Source organism: Argiope bruennichi, chromosome 11, assembly GCF_947563725.1.
Source record: "Argiope bruennichi chromosome 11, qqArgBrue1.1, whole genome shotgun sequence".
NCBI classification, from domain to species: Eukaryota; Metazoa; Arthropoda; class Arachnida; order Araneae; family Araneidae; genus Argiope; species Argiope bruennichi.
The window spans coordinates 66,305,470-66,332,935 of NC_079161.1; the positions used below are offsets into that span (position 1 = coordinate 66,305,470).

General features: G+C 30.8%; 2 protein-coding genes across 6 annotated transcripts in view; one reads left to right on the forward strand and one right to left on the reverse strand.

Moving 5' to 3' along the window:
- Positions 1 to 213: 213 nt before the first annotated feature.
- LOC129957133 (uncharacterized) lies at positions 214 to 6,386 on the reverse strand. Its single transcript, XM_056069298.1, has 2 exons — positions 6,150 to 6,386; positions 214 to 2,333 (listed from the first exon to the last, which is right to left on the reverse strand). The coding sequence occupies exon 2, from the start codon at positions 2,041 to 2,043 to the stop codon at positions 610 to 612; it is 1,434 nt and encodes a 477-aa protein (XP_055925273.1). The 5' UTR covers positions 2,044 to 2,333; positions 6,150 to 6,386; the 3' UTR covers positions 214 to 609.
- A 527-nt stretch (positions 6,387 to 6,913) lies between these two features.
- The window catches only part of LOC129957116 (ubiquitin carboxyl-terminal hydrolase 7-like), a 49,289-nt gene continuing 28,736 nt past the window's right edge, over positions 6,914 to 27,466 (forward strand). Inside the window, exons 1-2 of one of the 5 annotated variants that reach the window (XM_056069270.1) lie at positions 6,914 to 7,061; positions 10,670 to 10,756. The gene's annotated coding sequence lies outside the window, so the exon portion shown is untranslated. The remainder of the gene's footprint in view (positions 7,062 to 10,669; positions 10,757 to 27,466) is intronic. The other 4 variants (XM_056069271.1, XM_056069269.1, XM_056069272.1 and 1 more) reach the window with 4 other exon arrangements.

Sequence of the window (27,466 nt, forward strand, 5' to 3'; positions counted from 1 at the left end):
TTAAAATAGAAAAATCATTTAAAAACATAACAATATCTCATATGCCATTATATTACTATAAGAATAAAAATAACAATAAATGTCTCAAATAAGATGTGTCATTTAATTAGAAAGTTGCTCAAAAGTTTAAATCTGTGACATCAAATGAACCATAATAATAATAAAAACTAAACTCAAATCCTACTATTTATTGTAAAAAACAACACAGTAAAAATGATTCTTCACAAAATTGTCAATTACAGAAACAATATTCTTTAAGTATAAATATGTAAAAATGTATATGAAATTATAAAAAGAAAATATTTAAAAAAATTTCTTACAATTTCATCAAAATTGTACATTTGAGGATCTTTGGTTTGGAAATTTAGTTAGTCTTTATGATGTTCCTTTACAGTTTTAGAGAAGAACATTCTTTTCAACTTCGATGCAGTTTTTTAGTTCCGGCCTGTGTCTCATCACAAGGCATCCATTTTATCGAGAAGTTCAAAGACTCTTTTCCGATAAATATATCTACAGTCAAACAGACCCAAGTAACTCAGTCTGATGAATTCCGCATAATTTTTTAGTCCCGGCCTGTGTCTCATCACAATGGCTGCTCTCGATAGGAGACTAGGCATCCATTTTATCGAGGAATTCAAAGACTCTTTTCCGATGAATATCTCGATAGTCAAACAGACCCAAATCACTCAGTTTGAGGAATTCCGCATAATTCTCTTTCAGTATCTTCCTGTCTTCTTTCGATAGCGTGGCCTCTCGTAGGCAAAGTTCAACCAATTCCCACTGGTCACCCATAATAAGACGATCGACGATCGAAAAAAAATTGTTACTAGAGACAAGTCTCGCTCTGTCTTCCACATCCACATTTCTGAAAATGATTTTAGTACTCTCCGGACAAAAATACAGAATTTTACAAAATAAAGTGCCAGACTCGCATTCGCGATCTACAACGTATTTTTTGAAATCGTCGGAACTGAGCGGGAAAAATTTCTGGAACATGTCGGAACAATAGAAATTTGTGTAACGAATCTTCGAAGAAATGAAACGTAGGTAACTTTCGTATCTGGTTTCAGGAGGAAAGGAGAAAACCAGATTTGCGATATCAGGGAGGTAATCTTGTCTGGGCCAATCAATGAAGCATCTTAAAATCTCGAAAGGGCACTCATTGAAAACCTCATTTAGCTGATCAGGGGTCATTAGGAACAACAAATAGCATAAGACATCAGTGAGTCTTTCCTTTGGAAACTCGTTAAGGGATCCTTGAGTTTCGACGTCACGGTTCGCCAAGACAGCTTTGGCAGTTCGAACCAAAGAATCTTCTCTTTCTGCGGAGGTTAGTTTTTGAAAAAAATATTCAGTAGCTGCCTGGTTACCTTTCACTGCTGAAGATTCAAAGGCATTCTGGCAAAATAAGACTTGATTTTCAAATAGTCTCCCAGGCGCACATTCTAGTTCAAATTCTGTTTTTTGAAGAACATAAGCCCAACAAAAATCCATTTGAGGTTCATGGGATTGTAAATGGACTTCACCTTTATAAAAGCACTTCTTGCTCCTGTCAGGTAATTCTTTCCATATAGTCGGAATTTTATCTTCCAAACAGTACAAACAAGCCAATTTGTACCGTTTTACGGTGTCTAACATTTCGAAACTTACCAGCTCTTGTGCCGTTTTTCGATAATCTATCGTACCGGCTGATGTCCAAAAGATACGTTTTAAGATACATATATCGAAATCGTCACGCCAAATTCCTAAATACTTTTCGTGGAATATTTTCCAGCTCAATATCTCTGAGCCAATGGGTCTAATGAAAGGCATTATCTGTTCCAGCATCGATTTAGGCAACACAAGTTTCGATACTTTATCTTTAACATTGCTTTCAGCATTTTCTCGCCATTCGTTTTCACATTTATCGTCAGGAAACAACTTGAATGGCAACTTCTGAAACAAAGCTAAAATATCGGTACAACTCCACAAAACGACAGCAACGCGTCTGAGAGCAATTTCCTTCAGTGGCAGTTTCAGCACGAAATTTAGCTGCTTCTCCATTATCAATAGCACAATAACTGGGGAACAGAATTTGAAAGCAGTTCTTGTAGAAGAGTTATGAGTACCAGCTAATGTGTGATAAATGAATTCAATGCTTTCAGCTCTTAATATTTTATTTTCTTATCTACATCTTTTAATAACATAGAATCTGTTTCGATTTGTCCTCATTCATGAAACGATGTCGCTAGTGGAATGCAGTTCCATCCTCAGTAGAATCGAAGGCAGTTGATTCATTGTGGAACACATGCACAAACTTTATCTTCTGAGTTTATGAGTGGCGAGGATTTCCCCTGTAAAAATAATACATAAATTGAGTAAAAGCAGTTTTTAAAAACTCATGTTTATTAATGCATTAATTGTCTTTAGCAACCAGCTGATTCACTGGAAATATTGGCTAGATTTAACTTCAGTTGAATCGTTTAGATATAACTTCATGCCCATGATGCAGATATTAAAGCCGTGCCATTTTAATTTCTTTCATTGACTAAAGCTGTGACATTTAACACTTTTTAAGTTGTTAAAATCATTAAAAAAATCGAACAACTAAACGCATAACAATGAGAAGATAATGAGGAACAATGAAAAGACAATTTTAAAGCGAAAAGATTATTTAAATACCATTTTTGGAATCCCTAACCCCACTAATAGTTAAAGATGAATGTGTGTTGTCGTTCTACGGACCAGACAGTAGAACTATATATAGAATGTAAGCCTTGTTATAGTTACATTTTTAATAGCATTATGATTTCATAAGAATATCACCAACGGAAAGATTGTCACAGACGATAAATAGAACTTGGAAGTAAGATGATTTTTACTTTAAAATGCAAAAAATTATATTTTCAAATATTATTTTTTCGCCGTACAAATATTTTTTCTATATTTAATCTATGTTGGCAATATTTTTAAAAATTTTTTTCTTGCCTAGTTTTCAACAACAATCACATTATTGTCCTGGAATTTAAATCGTTTTCATTGTCTTATTAAATATTTAATTGCATGCTTTTATTCCACTATTTAAAGCTAATGAAGAATTCTTTTAATTTCAATAACACTCGCAAACGGATAAAATCTGAGATAAACGGATGAAATTTGTTAATTTTTACACAAATTTGTAAATTTATATCAAATTTTGAATGAAATCCATTCAGAAGAAATCTGGCTGTTCGATTGTAAATAAGCTCGATAATTCCAAAACGCCAAGAGTTAAGTAGATAAAATTTGATACACAGTCTTAGTATCTAAAAAATATCGATTCTTATCAAATTTTCAACCAAATCTGAGAAAAGGTCCATCACCTGTCGTTCGGTATATTCATACAAAGCGTTAATTCAATATAATCTCATGCATATCAATGTGTTAACTCAAAAATGTAATGATTTAAATAAATGAAATTTAGTAGGCGATCTTATGATTACAAGATAGTAAGATAATTCTATATCAAATTTTAGTTTCAATCTTCAGGAAAAAAGATTTCCAAAATTCATACTCGATTTTCTGATACTTGTGTACTAACTTCATAAAAGTGATCGTAAAGCTCGCTTCGTGCCAAAGATCGTTATTACCTAACTATTGTTCGTTAATACCATGCAATTAAAACACAAGTGTTACACTACTAAAAAAACGACTCTCATATATGGGACTGTGAAAATAAAAATCTGAGCACATGCCATTTTCACAACTTTGCTGATGATCCACAATTTTTTGCAAAGCGTGAAGAAATACATCTTTATTATACAAAAAACATTTGGAGAGTTTTCTTCTAGTTGTTTTTATGGTTCATTCATTTCATTCTAGTTGTTTTTATAGTAATTTACTTTCACTTTTGATTTGCAAGGAATATATATTTTAACTTCCTCAAATTAAAGCAAATGTGAATTAAAATTCAGATTCTTATTGTAGGATTTTTTTTTTTTTAATATTTTAAAATTTACTTGCAGATTAATGCAGAACCATTCTTTTTTTTATGTTTTTATGTTAGGTTAGTAAGCACAGAACAGCTCCCGGGAAAAAAATTTCTATATAATATTTAAATAACACAAAGTTTTGTAATTTTTACTTTATTTATTTACTTATTTTTACAATTTTGTTCAAAATTACTTTTAAATTTAAAAATTTTTAAACTAAAATTTTTGAAGATGATTTACAATCGTTTTTGTTACTTTAATTTGACATAACATTACTAGAGAACAGTTTTCATAAAGATTAAGATAAAAAAATGTCTGGCTTGGAGAACTAAAACAGTAAAATTTAAGAGACTTTTAAAGTGTTTAATTGGACCCTGTCTCTTTAAACTCAATCCTAAAACTCTTGTTTCAGAAAGTTGAATTATTATTTTTTTCTCACTGGAATTTCAATGATAAAAAATAATTTAATTATGCGATTTCTTATAACAAGTTTTTGAATTATTATTATAAATTGTTACATGGTTCACTAAAAACATATATTAGTTATGATGTAGCTTAGCTAGTTTTATATAATAACACAAATGTATGCACTATAACCTGATAAAAATGCAAAATGTCAAGCATACTATATCTTATTATTGATTATCAGAATTTTTTCTCCTTTTGTAAAAAGAATATCTTCGAATAATTTACATAATATTTATATATTTTTTTTCACTAATCACTTAATAAACAAAAAAATATTAAATTTATTAAATTTTTTTATTTAATTTTCTTTGTAACTCATTTTTTAATGTAAAAAAATTATTCAACTTCTTCATAATAAGAGGTTTGAATCAAAATTTCATTTTTATATATGTAAAAAAACTTCCAATTATTATCACAAAATTTTGAACTATTATCATTTTCATACTGAAATTTTAGTGATTTACATATGGAATTTCTTACAATTATTTTCTCATATTTAATTTGTACTTAAATTATATTAAACTTAATGCTCCCAATACATTAAACATTTTATTTTTCGAAAAATTCAAGCAGTTCAGGAAAAATACTAAAATAATGCCTGATTATTGATAATGCTCAGACGAAATAAATCATTAAGCATAATTAAAAAAAAGAGTAAACCCTAACATAAGCTACCAAAATAATAGCCAGTAGATAGGAATTATTATATTAAAAGTTTTTAAAAAAATTCAGGATTATATATAATTAAAAAGATAACATGGGGTTCCATTAAGAAAAACTGAAATAATTTGTCCAGCATTCAATCATGACAGTTTTTCTTTATTGTTCACAGTTCTTACAAGCAATTATTTTGAATAATTCAATACTTTATCCACAAGCAAATAAGAATTCTTTGTTTGTGAAATATGAAGAATTCTTTTAAGAATATGAATTAATCAGAAGAATTCATTTAATAATTTGAATATGTATAAAACTCGTTTCATACCAAATAATACACTGATTATAATTTATTTTCAATGAAATGTTTTCATGGATACAAATTGCTTTCTTACATTAACCAGAAATGAATGAATAATAGGCAGTGGCAGATTTAGATAATTTATGGCTTAAGGCAGTGCATATTATGAGGCTATTTTTTTAAAAAAGTTAACAAATTATACATTTTAAAACTTCTTAATTTAACCAACTTTAATAATTTATTTTACTTCTTATTATTTTAGAAATATTGTGAAATTTTAAGTTTTTATCAATATAAAAATCTTGGAACAAATGACTAAAATACAATTTTTGAAAAATTCATCAGAATTATTAATTAATGAATTCATTATTCACAAATAAAAGCCATATTTATGACAGATTTTTAGGAAATAATAAACTTTAAACAAATATTTATTGAAATTATTATTTTACAGGTCATGTACAGTGAAATATAACACATTTACATAAAAGGAAATATACTATAAATAATTAATTTATTACATTTAAATTCATTTAATGTTTTTAATAATTCAGTGTAAACGCATATTGTAAACTTAATATTTCATTATTCATAGATTTTTTTAAATATTTTTTGCAGATTTATTTATTTGGCAATTAGGCGAATAATATCGTTTAATTGATCTGCCGGTGGTCTTAGGCAACTGCCTAATCGAAAATCCGCGCTTGATAAAACGAAATTATTAATAAAAATGTAACAATAATAAAACAAGTAATTGATAAAAAAAAACCTACATTAATGTACAACTGAAGTTGAAGAAAAACTTCGTTAGCTTCTCCTGTTCAAAAAATATTAAATTATGTCAGTGTTTATGTTACTTCGTAGGGCAGACGACAAGCGTTGTTTTGATTTCACCGTTGATGATGATGATGGACCGATCACGAGAAAAGAACTAGAAATTTTGGTTATTGATGCAAATATTGATAATTTGCATTGAATACGTATAAAAAGCTGTATTGAAGCTTAAATATTTCACATTTAAAAAGTTATATCAAATAAAGATTAAAAATTTGAAGGTAAATCTGAATATTTTGTTTAATTCAAAAATTTTGCTTATGAGATCGAAGAGTTCAAATTCAATCCAAAGAATAAATGGAATAGTTAAGAATCTTGAAGAATTACTTATAAAATATTTAAAGTTATTAATTTCTTTGTGCATACTATACATTAAGTAATTCAAAAAATTAAATTTTATTAAAAAAAAATGAAGAAATATTTTTTTATCTTCATGGCCTTTAGGTCACGTGATTACACCTAAGACATCATATAAAGGCAAAATTATGTGGGCTCTAGAATTTTAGACTTTAAAATTATACTATTGTGAATTTTTAAAACTTACTTTATTATTAAATTGATCATTTAATTGTTGCTTGCATATTTATTTTTATTATTAAAGTGCTTAAAATTATTTAACAATTTTTATAAAAAATAGTGAAAGGTCATATATTTCTAATCGGGAGTAATTGGCAACTGCAATTGTATCCATATCGTTATTTATTTTGTCTTTGCTACGATTTTCAAATTATAAATTATTTGGAAGCATACGCCCGAGAATACACCTTCATTCCTTCCTAAATTATTTGAAAGTAATCAAATTATAAATTATTTTGAAGTATTCTGAAAATTATCCATGTTAATTAGTTAGAGTAAGCTATTTTTATTTTTTTACATTACTTTTCTTATTTATTTGCACATTTTAAATGCATGGCTAATTAATTCCATTGTTTTATTTAGTCTGCTTTCGGTAAAACCAAAGAACATGATATATATTTTTCACTTGTCTCTATGAAATAGTAGAAACTTTACCAAACATTAACTAAAGAAATAATATGCAGCTGTAAAAATTTCGTGCTTTGATAAATATTATGTATTTTCAAAGATTCATCCTGCACATATGTTTTTTTAAGGTTATTTATATTGCATTTCTAGGTTTTGCATTGGAGGCAATTTATAAAAATAATTCTTAATAACTACTTTTTTTTACATACTATCTTTATGAAAGAAATTTAGGTATTTTTCCGTTAGCCGGGCGCAAGCGAAAAATCGATAAATAATGTAGAATTCCGCCAAATTTCTTACGTCAAATTCGCGTTTGGTTGTAGCCGCTACGGTTTGGTTCACATTTGGCGACATTTGCGCCCGGCTAACGGAAAATTATGTTTAAAGTACTGATTATTGATTTATATATTATAAGCAAACTACCAACAGTTTAAATTTAGTGTGATATATTCTATAAATTATTACATCATTAATAATAAATATTGCTATTCCTTTTAGTACAAAAATATTCCTTTTTTGATAAGACTAAAAATAATCATCATATTTTTATGTGGACATTAATATCCTAATTTTAAACTACAAATCAGTATTATAAACTGTATTTTATATTATGTAGCTGATGTAAAAGTGTTTAATATTATAATAATTTCCATTGTATAACTTTTAAGAAAGTAACACAAAGTTAATTTAACTATTTGTTAACACATTTGAAAATGAGCTGAATGATTATGATATTTAGTAAGAATGACCTATTTTTGAAAAAATATATTTGAGTTTGCATTTTTTAGCAAATATTTAATATAAAGAAATTTAGGAGGTCGACTAGAAATTGATGAAGAAAACAAAATATTTGAACTTGTATATGTCGCTGAAATGTAATAACTTGTTTTTGACAATGATTATGCTTATTGTGTTAATATTTTTTATATATTTTATTAAAATTAGCATATAAAGCTTGGAAGATATAACATTATTTGCTATCCTTAATTTCTCCATCCATCTATCTAATTCATAGCATATATGCAGGAATAAACTTTCAAGATGTGTGATAGTATGCTTGCATTTTATTTTAAGGTTTGAATATTTTAGGAAATATGAATAGCATTTTGAACCTTTTTAGTATTTTCAAAAATTCAGGTTTAAAATATTTCATAGAAAATCTCTCATTATCCAGCCTGTATTAGAGAATTGCTATAAATCAGCTCCCTGCAATGCCAATGCGTTTCTAAATCTTGATGATATTCTACCAAAATTTTTGAAAAAAATTGCTTTATATATCTTGTTTTGAATGGAATAATATTCTATGTATTGGACATACATAGTTAAAAATTAATTACTATAAAATTGCTTTAAATATATATATATTCAGTATTTACTTCAAATTCTTATATAATGTTACATTAATATATATTTTTGGTGAATTTTACTTAATTTAGTTGGAATTTTAAATTCTTATTCTTTTTACCTTTATTGAATATAGTTGCTATTTTTTTGAAAATACACATAAATATTGTCTTTTGCAGACCAAACCATTGATAAAATTTCAAATTGCTGTAATTTTTTGTTAAATAATAATAAAAAAATTGACTTGCCCTCTAAATGCCGCTTTGACTAATATACGAGTTCAAACACATATTTAGCATGCAAGTTCAAAGATTAGTCATTTTGCTTTTCTAATGAAGCAAAAAAAAAAAAAATGTCGCCTAGCTGAAAGGCAATGGTAGATTCCTTATCTAAATTGCTTTCCAATTCCTTCTTTCAATCTGTAGACAAAAACAGGGAAATATTACATTTTGAAGCAACCGTAGATAATGGTTTTATTACTGTTGCACATTACAATATTTATTGCAAAATAAATAATATTAAGGTAACAAATATTATAAGATTGACCTACATATATAGAGGTCATTCTCTAAAAAGTATAACATTTGAATAAAAATATTTTCAAATTTCAGAATTTTAAATTTCCTTTCCCCTTATTTTTATATGAAACTTGGACTTATTAGAAGTTACCACAGATTAAGGCCTTACTAAATTTAAATTATTTCACTTATAAATAATAACATACTTATACTCTTATTTACAGATGTCGGCTTAAAATAATGGTGATGTAATACACGAGAAAATTAATAAAACTATAATAAAGTAAATTACAAACATTTAATGTGTTCATGCAGAGAAACAGAGAAAGAAATCAAATCATAAAAAGATATTTATTAACATAAATTGTCAAATTTATCTAATTCAACATTAAAAATGTATTATTTATGCATATTCATTATAAGCTAACTCAATACACCCACAATATCAGCTACATTCACTTTAGCAATATCAGCCACTTTAAGAAATATAAATTTATTAGCCATGCACCTTTTCATGAATTTAACAATGCATTCATCAGAACTAAACTAAGAAAGAGCTTCATTAAGAAAGGAGAAGTGCAACAAAATGCTTGAATAACTTTTTTGTGGAAATCACATTGTAAGTATTTGGATTTAATTTTATCAATATTTCCATTTTTGAACTAGCAGCATCAAAACCAAAATTTTCATTACTTATATCACTGAAAGAATCAGTGTCAGGATTGACAAGTTTAATGTTTTTGTTAAATTTTGATGATTATGCTATAATTAATAGGCAAAATTATAAAATATTGTAGTGTGTAGTTTATCTGTTGTTTGGAACCACCAAAGGAAGAGAATTTTACTTCTTTGCCATATTTGCAAAAAGAATTTTCTGAGAAGTCTGCATGAATTAATAAATAATTTGGTGTCAGCTTCTTTTTTAATACTATTCACAATGGTTTGTTGGTAATTTATGTTACGTACATGCACCAAATTTGTACTACACTATCTTTTTAAATAGATACTAACTTTTCTTGCATACATATAATCCAGTATTTTTGGATTTTTCTTCTTTTCCTTTAATTGTAGTTTTCATTTTCTTTCAACCGCCTTTGGACATACATGTTTTCTTCAAAATTTCATGTTGCTATAGCATGCTTTTTCTAAAAGTCTTGAAATTATTATTATTTTTTTAATTTGCAATCATTGCAACTCTTTATCAAACAATCCACCCTGTGTAAATCATAACATAATAGTTTATACAGTTCATCTGGTATGCTCTCTTCTAAGCTTGAGTGCTTTATGCAAAAGGATTTTTATCATGTAATTTAGAAATCTGTGTATTTTTTCCCCCCTCTAATACTGGTTGCAGTGTTATGCTTGTTAATGTAGTGCTTAACTTTGTTGAAATTCTCTTTTATTTGAGCAGTTATAACTTTACTGAAAAATGATTTTTTTTCTAACTATTGGAGAAACTGTGTGAGCAGTTAATAGCCTGCTCACTTTTTTATAAGGTGAACCTATGTTCTTTTTTTTTCCTAATCTATGAAGTTATTGCCTGCATTTACCCATGCATATCTTTGCAATCTTGTGTTTTTTTAAATATATTTTTCTCTTTTTTTTAAATGCAGTGTCTTTTTTCTCCCTTTCTCTTTTACCTGCATCCATCTGTGATCTTGTAAATATTGTACTGCCTACTGGGATCAGGAACAGGGCTAGTGAGTAGAGTATTATTTTCCTTTAAAGTTGCAAAATTTTTATTATTTGTATTAAAATTGCAAATTTTTTGTTACATAATATTTTTTGCTTCTTTCTTTCCAACTTTTTCTGATTTTTTTTTTTTTTTTGATTACTCCTTTCCTGCAATTATTTTTGTCATTTTTTTTCCTCCCTCTGCCATAGTATCTTTCTTACTTTTTGTTCCTAATATTTTTGTGGATCATTTCTGATTCATGCATTCTTTTTTCTTTTCATTTCTCCTCTCTCATTTGATTGCTATTAATTGGATTCTTCTTCCTTTTATTTTTAATTCATTGCATACTTATTTCCAGACAATTTTTCTTTTCCATTCTAAAATTTAAAAAAAAAAAATGCTTGAAGATGTAAAACCTTTATAACATCAAAAGAGCATTCATATGTTAATGCTTACCATAAAATAATTATTTCAAATTTGAATTCAGTGATTCCATAAAACTAGATACTTTTAAATAATTTGTGCTAATTGTTTTTTCTTTTATGATGTTATAATAATGTTTTAGTTTGAAATTCTACTGTGTCTTCAAAAATGTATTGAGAAAAATGAACCTTTTTAGTATAAAACATTTATCTTCACTGATGTATAATTTACAGTTTGTTTTGATTTGGTATTACATGTATGCCAATCAAAACAAACTCAATCAAAAACTCATTTAAGAATATATATATATATATATATATATATATATATATATATATATATATAAGCCAAGCTATCAATTTTCTATTCAAAATTTTATGATTCTAAAATTTGATTTTTAAATTCACACATGATATAATTTCAAATTCCTTGTATTTTTGTAGATCATTAAAAAAATCAATATTATTCCATAAGATAGGTAGATTAAATTAATGCTAATATTTAAACTTTATAATGATTATAACACCACTGACATTATGGTACAGATAAAAAAAAAAAAAAAAATGGGGAAGAAACAATATCACAACTATATTAATTTTAAACAATATTTTTTCAAAGCCTTTCTGTAACTAAAATTTCCATTTTAGGCAGAATATAATTGCGAAGTTTCATTTTAATCCAAAGAATTTTATTGTCACCTGCAAGTTTTAAAATAAATAAGAAAATCAAGTATCATCAGTTAATGTTACAATTGAAAGTAATGGATTCTTCCTTTAAATAAATGGCTTCCGGAGTTGTTTTTGCTAGCAAATATTGAAGAACCCGAAAGAGGAAACGGATACATTTTCGAAACACCATTAAATTATGCAACCACTTTTAGGAATTTTACCCATTGGTTAAAAATTTCTGGTTTAGTTTATTATTAAAATGAAAACTAAAAAGCTGCATACATTTTCTGAAACGATTCCTTTGTTTTATAAAGTACTGTTTTTACTGTATTTAAAAGAAATTTTGCATATATTTTGAGACAAATACAAAATAAATTTATTTGATTATTTTTCGACTGAACACTTGAATATTTTGGCAATCAAGTGAAAAGAAAAGAAATTACCAATGAAATTTCTAAAATATAATTATAGTATATAGGGTCAGGTGGGGTAAAGTGGTCATAAAAACAGATATTTTTAACTTTCACAGAATATTAACATAAGAATTTATGAAATATATCTTAATATTTTGGATGTTATTTGACATTACATTATTCAAGAGCACATTCACAGGATTTCAGGACTATCTGTTGGAAATAAATTTATTTTATAAAAAGCATAGTTTTATGACCACTTAACCCCAGGGGATGGGGTAAAGTGAGAAGTGCATGGGGTAAAGTGGTCATACAATAAAAAATGACAATTTACAAAGAAACTAATGAAGTAATGATCACATTTTATTAATGACAAGTACTATACAATTAGGGATTGCAATACCGGGATACCGAATACCGGTATTTTGAGCCATTTATACAGTTTTGTAATACCGGTATTCACAAGTTTAAATACCGGTTTTTCGGTATTTACTAGAAATTTTTAAAATTGTCTCCACTATATGTTCAGGGATTGCCAACATAGCAAAATATTATGTTTTTTTTTATGTCTCCCTAACGGGCGAAATTAATTAGCTAATTAATGGCTTAATTAATTGCTTAAATCTAAATTAGCGAAACATGGATTATCACTGATAGAAGATATTGTATCCATAACGACTAACGGAGCAACAGTTATGAAAAAAATTGGAAAGTTGATTGGTGCAAATCAGAAATTGTGCTATGCACATGGAATTTAATTAGGAGCAATAGATGTATTATAACAAAAAAATAAAGAACAGAAGAATCCAAATATTGTGGATATACAAACTTCGGATTCCAACTTTGAAGAGAGTAAGAGTGAGAGTGATATTGACGATGAACGTAATGACAATGTAATTGTTGAAGATATTGCTAATGGGGATGAAATATTAACCTATCAAGAATTGCTTCCTATAATTTATAAAGTTCGAAAAATTAAGGTATTTAAACGTTCTCCTACAAAAAATGCCATATTACAAAAATATATGCTAACTGAAAATAAAACAGAATATATGTTAAAAATAGATTCTAAGACACGTTGGAACAGTTTACTCCCAATGATAGAACGATTTTGGAAATTTAAAAAACCAATTCAAAAAGCAATAATCGACTTAAACATGTAAATTAATTTTCCAGATAGTGAATTTGACTTAATATCCAGAACTATATCAGCTCTACTTCCAATAAAACTGACTATAGAGGCATTATGTCGGAGAGATTTTAATTTATTAACAGCTAATGCAACAATAAATTTCATGTTGCAGTCAGGAAAGAACAACACACATCACTATCTGAAGAATTATATGTTACATTGAAAAATCGCTCAGAAGAAAGGCCTTCCGAAATAGAAAATGTCTTATGGTATTTACATAATTTTAATTTAATTATAATTTTAAAAATGAAAAAGAAAAGAAAAAAATCAATTCAAATCTGATTAAGTTTATAGTAAATTTTCTTAAAAATTTTTACCCACAAACCTATCCACATTCAGAAGAATTCGGTTCAGTTATCGAAGATTATGATGACACTAATGTCGATAGTGAAAAGGAATTGTCTCTTGAACAAAAATGAGAAATAGCGATAAATAAAAAAAAAATTCAACGAACCAAAATAAAATACAGAAATCAGCTATATCCACAACCCTCCGACGAGAATTTGATTTATTTGAAGATGAGGGATTTAGAGGTAAATACTTGGAAAAAGTATATCGCGCATTGCTAACAGTATCGCCAATTAGCGTAGATGCTGAAAAAGCGTTTTCGACAGCTGGTAATTTTTCCACTAAATTAATTTTCAGGCTGAATGACAGTACAATGGATGCATTATGTTTTTTAAGATCACATTTCAAAAATTTGTAATAGTACCACAGACTGAATAATGATATTTACATTTTTTTTGTGATTTAAATAAATAAGTTGTTTCTTTACTTTTTTGTGATTCTTTATATATTGTTATGATTTATAAGTTACATATAATTTTTTGTGATATTTACACTCGCTTATAAAACTGGCAAATAAAACAAAGAAACACCTGTGTTTTCTTTCTTTTTCCAAAATTTCTAATACCGGTATTAAAACCGGTATCCCGGTATTAAGTTCTAAAAAATACCGAATACCGGTATTGAAATTTTGGTCCGGTATTGCAATCCCTATATACAATGTAAATTTAATGTCTGCAATTCTTGTTGTAATATTATTATTTGGTTTCATTAAATTGCAAATTTATAATGTCCTCTACTATTGAAACTTGGCTCCTCCAAGACTCTGATTTTTCAATTTCATCTGTATCATCTGATTCAGTTAATGTATAATAATTTCCAATTTTAGACTTTTTTAGGTACTTAATAGAAAGCAATTCTCCATTTTCAGCAATTACTTGGCCAATAAATTCCTTAATGGATTTCTTTCCTTCGTATTTTACCAATACCCAAGATCCTAATATGATTCGAGAAATCTGGGGGTGTTTATTCATAAATTGATTCAAAGGAGGTTTACTGCCTTGAACTTTCTTCTTTTTGGCTTCTCGTTCTTCATGTTCTTTTTGTAGACGCAATGCAACCGTTTCTTCTGTCAATACTTCCCCAGTTTTGGCTTGAACACGTTTCCTTTTTTGCTTAGAATTTTTTTTAGATCTTTCATTTACAGTTGAGATGGGTGGAGATAATGTTGTTAATATAGCTTGTTTTAGATCTTTTAGTGGAGATGCAATTGTTGGGTTATCTACATGCGATATATCCGCCTGTTTCAAATCTGAGTTGCAAGTAGATGTTGATGGCTCAGAATCTTGATTTTGATTTATTTGTTGATCTGATGAGTGTATCGGATTTGATATTTCGGTTAGAACAATGCGCTTTTCTACTTCTTGGATATTTATTGGATATAATCCACTACCAAGAAAACCTTTGATGGCATTCTGTGGACGGATACACTCAAATAGTTGCTTCAATAAAAAAGGAAAAACACTTTTTGAGACACTTTGCAATCGGGTTTCTCTGAACCATTTCTTCAAAATTGCTTTCCAGACTTTTTTTAATGGTGAAAAGACGCCAACGTCTAGAGGTTGTAAGGCATGGCTGGTATGAGGGGGCAAGCACAATATTATAATATTATTGTCTATGACTTTTTACACTGTACCATAAGTCATGTGGCTTCCATGGCCATCATAAATCAGAAGAACAGGTTTCTGTAAGTTTTCTGTATATTTTATAAAATGATCCATCCAAGATTCAAATACCGAATCTTGCATCCAGCCAGATTCTGTACAAGCATATAAGGCTCCTGGAGGACCACCCTTAGTCCATGACTCATATAAATGAGCTCCCTTATAAATAGCAAAATGAGGCATATAATTGCCACTAGCTGATATCCCAAAAAGCACGCTGAACATTGTCTTTCCTTGTGTTGCTGATTTCATGTAAGTAGTACCAGAAGATATTTGAACAAATACTGGGCTGTTTCGGCTATCTGCACCTAGTCCAGCTTCATCAACATTAAAAATTCTGTCAGGACATTGTTGAAGACCATTTGTTTCAATAAGATGAGTATAGGCATAAAAAAAAAAGTAGTTACGGTTTTGGTTGTTAAATTAGCCGCTCTAGCTGTAGTAAGTAATTCTGGTTTCCGTTTTGTTAATTCTTTTGCCCAGCGTTTTTCAAAATTTCTTAGGTAATCTGATCCTGGAGGTTTTCTCCCAAAAGGACTTTCTCTACTATTTGGAGAGTTAAAGTACGTAAAAATTAGGTTTGAAACATCCGAACGATCAAATGGATATCCACATTGTGCAAGAAATTTTAAACTTTCAACTATGCAAAATTCTTCATCATGTGTTAGCCATGGTTCCCTTCCTGGACCTTTGTGTTTTGGCTTGTTTAACCCATCTTCTTAAAGTTTGATAGGGAATTTCAAAATCCTTAGCTGCAGCGTATATAGATTTTCCTTTTTCTACAGCAAGCACCGCTAATTGTAAATTTGCATCAGAGTAGCTTTATGGATTCTTCCTTACATATGTTCTAGGCATGTTGAAGCTGTAAAGAATAAGAAAAATATGTTATGTTTTAAAAAATTCACAAAATTTCAATCAAATTATAATACTATTCTAAACCTGGTAATAGTTAAGCTTTTTTACTTTTTAATTTTGATTAATTAATTATGCTTTAAGAATTTATTATTAAAAACTAGCCCAGCATAATTAGCATTTAGACCAATGTTTAATAGGTATTTAGCAACTAGGCATGACTAATTTTAATCAACCATCTCTAACTTAAGCCTATGATCACTTTACCCATGCAACTAAAATTATTATTAAATTATATCTGTAATAAATGAAACTTACTTATGAATGAAAATATGCCCTTGAGATGGGAGTAAATCCTTCTGCACTGCCAACTTATTAATATTTGTATCAAAAAAAATGTAGCTAAAAAGTTAATGCAAGTCAAAAGAACAAGCTGTAAAAAACACACATGGAGAATGAATGACAACTGCCAGAAGCATGTTGCCACAAGTAAAATTTTCAGTGAAAAACTTTGTTTTTTATTTTTTCAACCAAAATTTAAAAAAAAAATTAATTATAATTATTTAAGAGTTTAACCCTTTTTTTATGAATCATGACCACTTTACCCCACCTGACTCTAGTTTATTATTAAAATGAAAACTAAAAAGCTGCATACATTTACTGAAATGATTCTTTTGTTTTATAAAATACTGTTTTTGCTGTATTTAAAAGAAATTTTGCATATATTTTGAGAGAAATGCAAAATAAATTTATTTGATTATTTTTCTACTTGAACACTTTTCTACTGAACACTTTCTACTGATTTTGGCAATCAAGTGAAAAGAAAAGGAGAAATTACCAATGAAATTTCTAAAATATAATTATGGTATATATTTTGACATAGAAAAAAGTATATATGTGACAAATGCTTGACATAGAAAAAAGTTCATAGATTTTATATGTAACTAGCAGACCCGGCCACACGTTTCTGTGGCTAAGATTTTTGTTATATTACATAGTAGTAAACTATTCAAGGGAAACGGTAGGAGAACACCAGTCATGGGGACACCATGCTTTTTTACACAGATGCCATTTGTAAAAAAACATGGGGACCACCATGATTGATTTTCTACTACCGTTGATATTAAGCAAAAATCAATAGAAAAAAAATTAAATTTCTTTATTTTTTGTATTCAAGTTTGTAACAAATGAGTACATTACGAAGTTGTTAGTAAAAAACACGTAACACTTAAACTTATAAATGAGGTAGGTAGGGCAGATAGTTTTAAATCTTTGACAATAATGTTTATTATTTTGAATTATAAATACTTTTAATTTCAATTTAATTTAGCACTAATTGGTGCACAATATTTTTGGTTAACCTGTCTTTAGCTAACACAAATAGATTTGACGGCTTTCCTACACGTGAACATGCAACATATGCCCATGAGAAAAACATAGATTTTCCAAATCTAAATCAGTCTTGTTTGGCCTTGTCTTGGCCAATCTTGTTTGGTCTTGAGACTTATTTATAGACATGGCAAAAGCTAAACGAATTGGAAACTGTAACCTTTTGAAGGGTATCGTAGATTCTGATGGTATCATCGGAATACGTGGCAACAGGTCGATTTCTCCTTTAAACTTTCCAGTTAAAATGGTAGCTTCAAGTATATTTCCGGTGATCTTTTTGATCACCAAACGCGTACCGTTGCATAATCGAGGTGGATTCAAATTACGCAGGAGAATAATATATGAAACAATCTTTAATCGAATGTTATGTGGTGGCATTCCAGGTATATCTAGTGAATTTAAAAATTCAATTGGAAAATTTACACTATCATTTTCATCAACAACAGTATCGATTGATTTAAAAGACATCAGATCGCCTGGTAACAAACTGTTGTATTTGGAATTTAATTTCGTCAACATCAACATTTTTGGCTACCAAAATAGCCCGATCACTGAGCCAGTTATGATTCAAGTAATTACTCTGTATATCTGGAAAAATACTCTGAATCAATTCATTTTTTCCCTGAAGAACAGTGCAGAAATTGTCTGGCAGTTTAATGCATTGCGTATTTGGTTGCAGTTCTATTTTACCGTTCCCAATATCTAGTAATTGTTCATAAAATATTTCTGCTGATGGATCATTTTGTAAGTGTACGCGCATGTTTATGGCCTATCGAAGTGTTTCAACACTTCGCCATAAGAATGATTGTTTTAAACATGCATTAAACTCATCCGCGAAAGTAGAGCGAGGTATAACCGGTAAGGTCTGACGGAAATCACCAGACAAAAGTAAGATAGCACCACGGAAAAGTTTATCATTGCCGTTTAAATCTTGCATAGTTCTATGCAATGCTTCGAGTGAATATTTCTGAGCACTCGAAGTTGTTACTTTTGTCATCCCAAATTATGATTGAATTCTTCCGCAACACTGCAGCTATTCCACTATTCTTTTTTATGTTACATATTGCGTTTGGTTTATTATGAATGTCCAAAGGCAGCTTGAATGTTGAATGTGCCGTTCGCCCACCATCTAGCAAAGTAGCCGCAATGCCTGACGATGCAACTGCCAATGCGATTTTCCTTTGTGACCGTATTTTGGCAAGAATCAACGATATTAAAAATGTCTTACCGGTTCCACCTGGTGTGTCCAAGGAAAAAAAAACCCGCCTTGTTCAGCAGCAACAGTCAGCATAATCCGACCATAAATAATTTTTTGTTCTGCTGTCAGTAGGGATTGCAATACCGGACCTAAATTTCAATACCGGTATTCGGTATTTTTTAAATCTTAATACCGGGATACCGGTTTTAATACCGGTATTAGAAATTTTGGAAAAAGAAAGAAAACACAGGTGTTTCTTTTTTTTATTATTTGCCAGTTTTGTTAGAGAGTGTAAATATCACAAAAAATAATTTGTAATAAATTATAACAGTATATAATCCCAAAAAAGTAAAGAAACATCTTATTTATTTAAATCACAAAAAAAGTGTAAATATCACTATTCAGTCTGTGGTACTATTACAAATTTTTGAAATGTGATCTAAAAAAACGTAATGCATCAATCGTACTGTCATTAAGCCTGAAAAGTAATTTTGTGTAAAAATTACTAGCAGTCGAAAACGCTCTTTCGGCATCTACGCTAGTTGGTGGTACTGTTAGCAATGCGCAATATACTTTTTCCAAGTATTTACCTCTAAATCCCTCATCTTCAAATAAATCGATTTCTTTTCGGATGATTTTGGATATAGCTGATTTCTGTATTGTATTTTGGTTCGTTGAATTTTTTTTATTTATTGATAATTCTAATTTTTGTTCAAGAGACAATTCCTTTTCACTATCGACAGTAGTGACATCATAATCTTCGATAATTGAACCGAATTCTGAATGTGGATAGGTTTGTGGGGAAAAAATTTTTAGAAACTTTACTCTAACTTAATCAGATTTGAATTGATTCTTTTCTTTTCTTTTCTTCTTTTCATTTTCATTTATAAAATCATTAGAATTATGTAAATACCATAAGACATTTTCTATTTCGGTATGCCTTTCTGCTGTGCGATTTTTCAATTTATTATAGTTGGAATCCGAAGTTTCTATATCCACAGTATTTGGATTCTTCTGTTCTTTATATTTTTGGTATAATACATCTATTACTCCTAATTGAATTCCATGTGCATAGCACAACTGCTGATTTGCACCAATCAACTTTCCAACTTTTTTCATAATTGTTGCTCCATCAGTCGTTATGGATACAATATTTTCTTTCAGGGATAATCTATGTTTCGCTAATTTAGATTTAAGCAATTAATTAAGCCATTAATTAGCTAATTAATTTCTCCCGTTAGGGAGACATAAAAACAAAAACGTATACTATATTGCTATGTTCGCGATACCTGAACATATAGTGGAGACAATTTTAAAAATTTCTAGTAAATACCGAAAAAACGGTATTTAAACTTGTGAATACCGGTATTACAAAATTGTACAAATGGCTCAAAATACCGGTATTCGGTATCCCGGTATACCGGTATTGCAATTCCTAGCTGTCAGTAACGGCTCACTGTTCACGATGATTGTTGCTAAAATACAATTAAGGACAATAATTCCCGCACCATAATACTCAAAGAGAAGCTCTTCTCGGCCAAATCTCGTTTTTAATCTATCAATAACTTTACTGTACTTATCAGCTATCAACAATTTCACGGGCTCTACTGCCAATAACTACACACTTCAGTAGATACTGAAACTTATCTGCATCCCTAATAGAGCTGTCATCGTGAAATTCTATTGTATTGCTTCCAAAAAGTTAGCTAATGCAGGGGTGTTTGTGCTCCGGGGAAACCCCGGAATTCCGGGGATTTTGAACTTCGATACCCGGAAATTCCGGGGATCGTCGTTCAAAAGGAAGTAGGAATAATAATGAATTATTTATTTTGATCTGGGTAATTTTGTTTGCTTTGAAAGCAGAAAACGCAAGGTCAGTGTGTGTGGTGAAAACTTTTCCTTTCTTTCTCCAAAGGCAGTGATAATGCGTGAAAAGGGGGAAAAAACTTCTTTTTTGTTCTTTCCTTATTGCGAGTTATGACTCATTCCCCCGGTTCTCGGACATTCTCTTCTGGATTCTTTTCCGCAAGTAGGCGTGGCAGAAAAAAAAGGGAGAGACTTCGTTCGACCAGATGTGCGATCACGTGACCTGGGGTCAAAGGTCTTAATTTTGCAAAAAAAGTAATTCATTGAACTTTTATAATTAGGTCATTCAATACTTCATAATTGTAATTTTTCATTTCTCCCCCCCCCCCCCTTCTCGAAACTCCAAAATGTCGGTAGTAAGTCCGTAAAAGTTTCAGGGGATTTTTTGGGGTCCCACAAACACCCCTGCTAATGCTTGACTTCACCATTAAATTTCATCAGTTCTTTCTTCGGTAATTTTAGTTTCGTTTTGTCGCTAAAAATAGATGCTGACACTTTCTGCAATTTTCAATTTTATTAAGGCATCATTTAGTACGAATACGAGTTTCATCTAATTTTTCTCGATATTCTTCCCATTTTTCATATTCAGAATCGAAATCTTCAGGTTCGGCATTAATTAAAGCTGTACTTATTTTCTCATCAAGTTCCGCTAGATCTGAAGCAATTCTTTCTAAAGAAGATAATTTTATTTCAACATCTTCACTATTTATTTCGTTTTGATTTAAAATTGTAATTAATAAATTATATCGTTTAGTGAACGCTATTCAAACGTGCGTTCGTCGTTTAACTAAGTCCATTACAGAATCACTATAGAATATACGTAATAGAATAAACGTTTTTAACTTTTATCGCATATCACGTCCGGGTCACCATAATGTTTCGTGCTTCTAATAATTTTACCCGAATTATTTAGCTTCGAACCGATATTTAGTAGATACTCTTCTAGGTATTTACTTATAATTTATTTTAAATAAAAGCACAAGTTGTTAAAAACAGAGCACCATCCTTATTTTTCGTATCTTATTGTATTTTGCATCTTATCTCCACTATTGCCAATCCGAATTAACAACTATTTACAAAATATTATTTATAATTATTAAACTACTCGTGAGTTACTTTTAAATGAAAAATTTATAATTTATGTCGCCACATATACTTCCCTACCAATAATGAACGTTACGTTAGAAAGCAGGAAGTAAATATCGTCAAAATTTAAATTTTGAATCTCAATGGCGTCTTAATAATTCTACCAGTTCGAGATTGTCTTAAAGCTGATTTAAGATCAAGTTGAGACACATTTTCCTTGGTTTAGATCTTAGCTGATCGTGGCGCAGGCGCAAGTTGGAGTTGTAAAACTTCTCTTCTTCAGGATTTTCTTGTGGTAATAGATATGCTGGCTTCAATTTGTCTATCGTTACATTTTCTTCTTTATTCTTGGAGTAAAATATTTTGATCACAAAATATGGACCTTCATAAGGAGGTTCGAGTGACTTTCGACACACTAACGTGACACACAATGTGAAGGAAAACGTGAGAAGTTGATACCAAATCTTTATACATAGATATTTTTGAATGACTTTTTCTTTGAGTTTCTTTTGATCTCATCAATTCCATAACATTTTGTTAATCATTTATAAAAGTTCCTGGAGTATCTTATTGCTGTATATTCGCTTCAAAGAATTCTCCAGGAAGTTTAAGCCTTTCACGGCGAATAGCGCTTTTAGCGTCTCAGCTATAGACATTCACTCTGAGTGAACAGCACCTATAGGCGCTCAGGCAGAGTTGCTCTCTCTGAACGAACAGAGCCTTTTGGCGCCGTTCATTTGTGAAATATCCTACCATAAAATAGATTTCTAAAATGTTTTTATAGGTAATGTTTTCACTTAAAATTTTTATTATTAATATTATTGTTTGATCGGTGTGCCGGCCAGCCGCCTCAGGAAAATGACCAGCAAAATCAGCTCCACACACAGCGTTCGGAACGACTCGCGTATCGTGTTGTCCGCGTGTTAGATCTTCCGTCACGCTGGCTGCCTGGAACGCAATCCATTTCTGAGCGCTCCGCTGCGAGAGGGTTAATATTCTCTCTATATACGCTATTATATAATTAGTATCGTCCTGGATGGTAGTTCGCAAACCTAAGAGCACTGTTGGAAACTTTTCACTCCAAGATACATTATTATGGGTTTTTAAAGCAGTCTTTATTGATCTATGTATTCTTTCTACTATTCCGTTACACTGCGGGGTTAACATTAAAGGAAATACGGAAAAAATTATAAGAACATGTTGTAAAATATTTAAAAAATGTTTCAATAATCAAGAAAACTACCTTTTTTTTTCAATCACTTGAATAAGCCGAGAGGTCATAGATCCTGAAAGATCTTTTAAAATGTCCACAGATATTTTTCCCCAAGCGTCTTTGATAGCGACGACAAGATCTTGTGTACATTGATACTGTGTGCCGTTTTTATAAACTTCTCGAACTAGAAGTTCCCATAAGTTTTCGATTGGATTAAGATCGGGACTTCTCACCGGCCAATCAAGTAAATTTACAGAATTAGCTATTAGCTTCAAACCAGAGTTTTGCACTCGTAGAAACGTGTATCGAAGCATTATCCTGCTGAAAAATATAGTCCCTTGAAGTAATTAGTGGCGCTTCAGGTAACAAACTTTCTCCTAACATATCAACATACCTGTCCGAATTCATTTTGCGGTTGATAAATACAATTGGAGTGGTTCCATTTGCCGCAAAAGCGCCCCATACCATAACCGAGCCACCACCATATTGACGCATGGAAAACACTTCCTTGGTCTTTCGCCGATCATACCAAAAATGACGAAAACCATCAGGCCCATCAAGATTGAACTTTTTTTCGTCCGAAAAAATTACATCAGCCCACTTTTGACCAAGAGAAATATATTTTTTGGCAAAGTAAACTTTTCTTTTCTTATGATGATTTGTAAGAGGGGGCGTGACACTAATTTCCCATAAGGAACTTGAGGATGTTTACTCAAAACATTTTGAACAGTCCTTGTTGAGCATGGTAAACTCAAACTTTGTCTAACTTCATTTACGGTTTCTCTTTTTTCTCGCAAGCTCTCCTTACAATCATTCGTTTTTGTCGACGAGTGAGAATTTCTGGTCTCCCAGTTCGCTTTTTCATACCATACATCCCAGGATTTTTTAGAAAATTATAAACCACCGTTTTAGATCGCTTGATTCTTTTTGTAATTTCCCATCCACTTAATCCACATTCTGGAAAAGCAACAATTTTTCCTTTTTCAGAGTCAGAAAGTTGAGTTCCTTTGGGCATCGTTTAAAAATTCACACTGAAAGTCGCCGAGTGAGAAATTCTTTTCGCAAATGAATCTTTTAACTCGGAATTGCCATTTTATGCTTTCAAATATGCACATTTTTAAATAATTACTGGAGAAAAAGCAATGTTCTTATACTTTTTTCCGTTTTCATTTAGGTTTAAAAATCAAAATTTAAATTTTAGCAGATTTAAAATTGAAAATTTTAATTACTTTACGCATAAAATATTTTCGTTTTACTTCTATTTTTGCTGCAAAAATTTGCATACGATTCTGTAAACAAGGCTTCTAGATTTTCGCGTGTCCTTATAATTTTTTCGGGCACTGTAGTTAGGCTGTAGTATGTGAAAGCTTAATGCCGCAGATTCTTGACAGGATTTGAAATATTTCGGATGAAAATTGGGTTCCACGATCAGTAATAAGCTGCCAAGGTACTCCAAATCTTGCTATCCAATTGCTATAAAAAGCTTGCGACACTGTATCTGCAAAGTTGTCTTACAGCAGAATAGCTTCCATCCAATTCGTGTTTCTATCTATACATGTTAAACAGTAGATGTTACCATTTAATGATGGTAGTGGACCTACAATATCAATATATATTTCCCGAAATTTTCCTCATGGTTTTTGAAATTTATCCAATACTGATTTTGTATGGCGGGTTATTTTCGACGAAGTGGCACGACTTCGTGACCCGCCATGGCACGACTTCGCCCACTGCTGGACATCTTTTTTTAATATCTGGCCATATAAATTTTGAGGAAATTTAATTTCCGGATGGGACAATTCGTAAAATTGGTGAAATATCTTCATGCGAGAATTTTTAGGTATATAAGGCCTAATATGTTGTGTTGAAGTATCACACCATAAATATTTTCCAGATGGAAGAGGATACTTTTTAAATGATAAACTTGTAGATTTTTGACATGTTCGAGATTGATCTCTTGCTCTTATTCTTTGGCAAGTTCATAATCCGTTGAGGCAATTTCCTCAATTCTTGATAAAGTATTCAAGTTACTTTACTTTTAAATACCCCCACGTTACTTTCTCCTATAATGCACTTAATTTCTCTTGTGAATTCTGAAATATATTGAAGCTGTCTAATTCGGCGTGGAGATGCTTTATCAGATTTTTGCAAAAATGCGTAAATTAATACTGTGAATTTTCTTCCAAGTAGAATATATTTGAAATATTTATCGGATAAATAAATTCCGAGAAGTTCCCAATCGTATGTTTTATAATTTTGCTGTGCATGGTTAAGCTTCTTGGGGAAAAAAATCCAATTGGTTTTCATCTACCATTTTCAAGTTGTTGTAAAACCGCACCAACTGCTGTATTTGTGCACAATGAAAAAGGTAATTCTGGATTCGAATGAGGCAGAACAGCAACTTTTGCATGCTTTCTAGAAAACTACCCGTTTTCTTAAGCTTCAAAATATAGCTCCCAGAGCATCTTAAATTCTTAAAACTAAAATAATACGCCAAGCAATTTAGAATTCCATCGGCTTGTTTATTCTTTCAACATAATGTATCTTACAAACATTGCCAGATTCCAAAAGGTTTACAATTGATGATCAGCTATTATAGAAAAACTAAACGAAATAATATTAACAAAATATGATTATCAAAGAAAAAATAGTTTGCTTTTACTTTTTAATAATATTTTAACAAAATAAAAATAGTGGTAGTTATAAAATGTCTGAAAAGGAATCGTCTGCTAAATATCTATTAACAGATTTAGATTGATATTTACCGAACAAGCAACATATGCCAAATCTTTTTTATATATTTCAAGCCGCTCAATGGCTTTCTTATTTCAAGTTGTTTTCCATTTATCTTTTTTTCTTTGCTCTTTTTAAGTATTCGTGTAAAATGGCTTGAGTACTAGCGGCGCTCTTCAAAAAATGATGGTAGAAATTAACCATTCCATGGAAAGTCCGTGGTTGATGAACAGTTTTAGGCAGTTTAAAATTATGAATTGCTTTTAACTATTTCATGAAGAGGTTTTGATCCTTCACTTGTAATTAGAACACCTAAAAATTCCAGTTCCTTAACTCCAAAAACAGATTCCCCCTGAGGGGCTCACCTTCTTTAGGTGAGTACGGGTGTCCCAATCCCGAGGTTCCCAGGGATATTTACTCATTTTACGTTTACTCTCCCCTACGCCTAGTGTTTTCTGCTTGCTCTCCATGAGAAGCTGTCGCCGCTCTGTTTTGCTTCTTGCTTCTCATGGGCAGCCAAAAACCCCACGTGTTAGCCGTGCGTGGCGACCCTTTAGACGGGTGGTGCACTGTGGTCCCCTGTGCATCAATCGGCCGGTAGCTAGCAACCTTAGTTACTAGTCTGCTAGGGATCAAGAGAAGGGGTTACTCCTTGGGCTTGGCGTTAAGAGTGATAACTGTCCCCAGGAGTAACTCCGAGCGTATTGGTTCCGGCCAGCACTAAGGTAAGCGCCGAGGCTGGGAATGGCCAGAGCCGGTGGCTGCCTTGTTGGGCTCCGAGGTGGGCGGTGCCGTCGGACCTGAAGTCTTTTTATATCGCATGGGGCCTCGCACCAAATCTCCTTTCAGTGGGCATCTTTCTGTACCGACACAAGTTATAAAACCGTACGATGCATTTTTTATTGTGAAGCGTATTTCTGAAACTTAAGAATTGTTCCATTTCGTATCGCCTTTTCTTATAGAAAAAGCTTTAACCGGAAGTGTAGGAGAAGTAACATCTGTTCGAAAACTTCGTTCAGGTGACCTACTCGTTGAAGTTGCATCCATACAACAACCGCACAAAATTTTAAAATTGAAGTCTATGGGCACAATACAAGTTTCTGTTACTCCACATGGTTCCTTGAATTCCTCGAAGGGTGTAATTTCCTATGGGGAACTATTCAATGTCTCTTTGGAAAAAATCACTCCAAAATTGCAAAGTCAAGGAGTGACCCAGGTGCGCCGAATTTCTATTAGGCGAGATGGAAAACTCCTTAACATTAAGCATCTTATTTTAACATTTAACTTCCCAAACTTGCCAGTCAATAAAGGCTGGGTACATGAAATTACCTGTAAGACCTTATGCTCCGAATCCTTTAAGATGCTTCGATTACCAGCGATTCGGCCATTCAAAGGCTAACTGCCGCGGGACTTTAACATGCGCCTGTTGTGTAGTAGCTGGCCACGAAAGCAATGAGTGTTCAGCGAAAGAAAAATGTGTAAACTGTAAAGAAGACCACGCCTCTTTCTCTCACTCATGCCCTGTCTGGAAAAGAGAAAAGAGATTATTTCTGTCAAATTTAAAGAGCAGGTGTCATTTCCTGAAGCTCGGAGAATTGTCAGAGCTCGTACACCTGCACTTGGAACAAACTATGCTTCTGTTGTAAAGGGTCCTCCAAAAACTGTAGGAATCCAGTATGGCACAAAAGATTTT

Bases quoted from the DNA above. Each gene is read 5' to 3' on its own strand.
- LOC129957133 (XM_056069298.1), bottom strand. From the start codon at position 2,043: ATGGAGAAGCAGCTAAATTTCGTGCTGAAACTGCCACTGAAGGAAATT.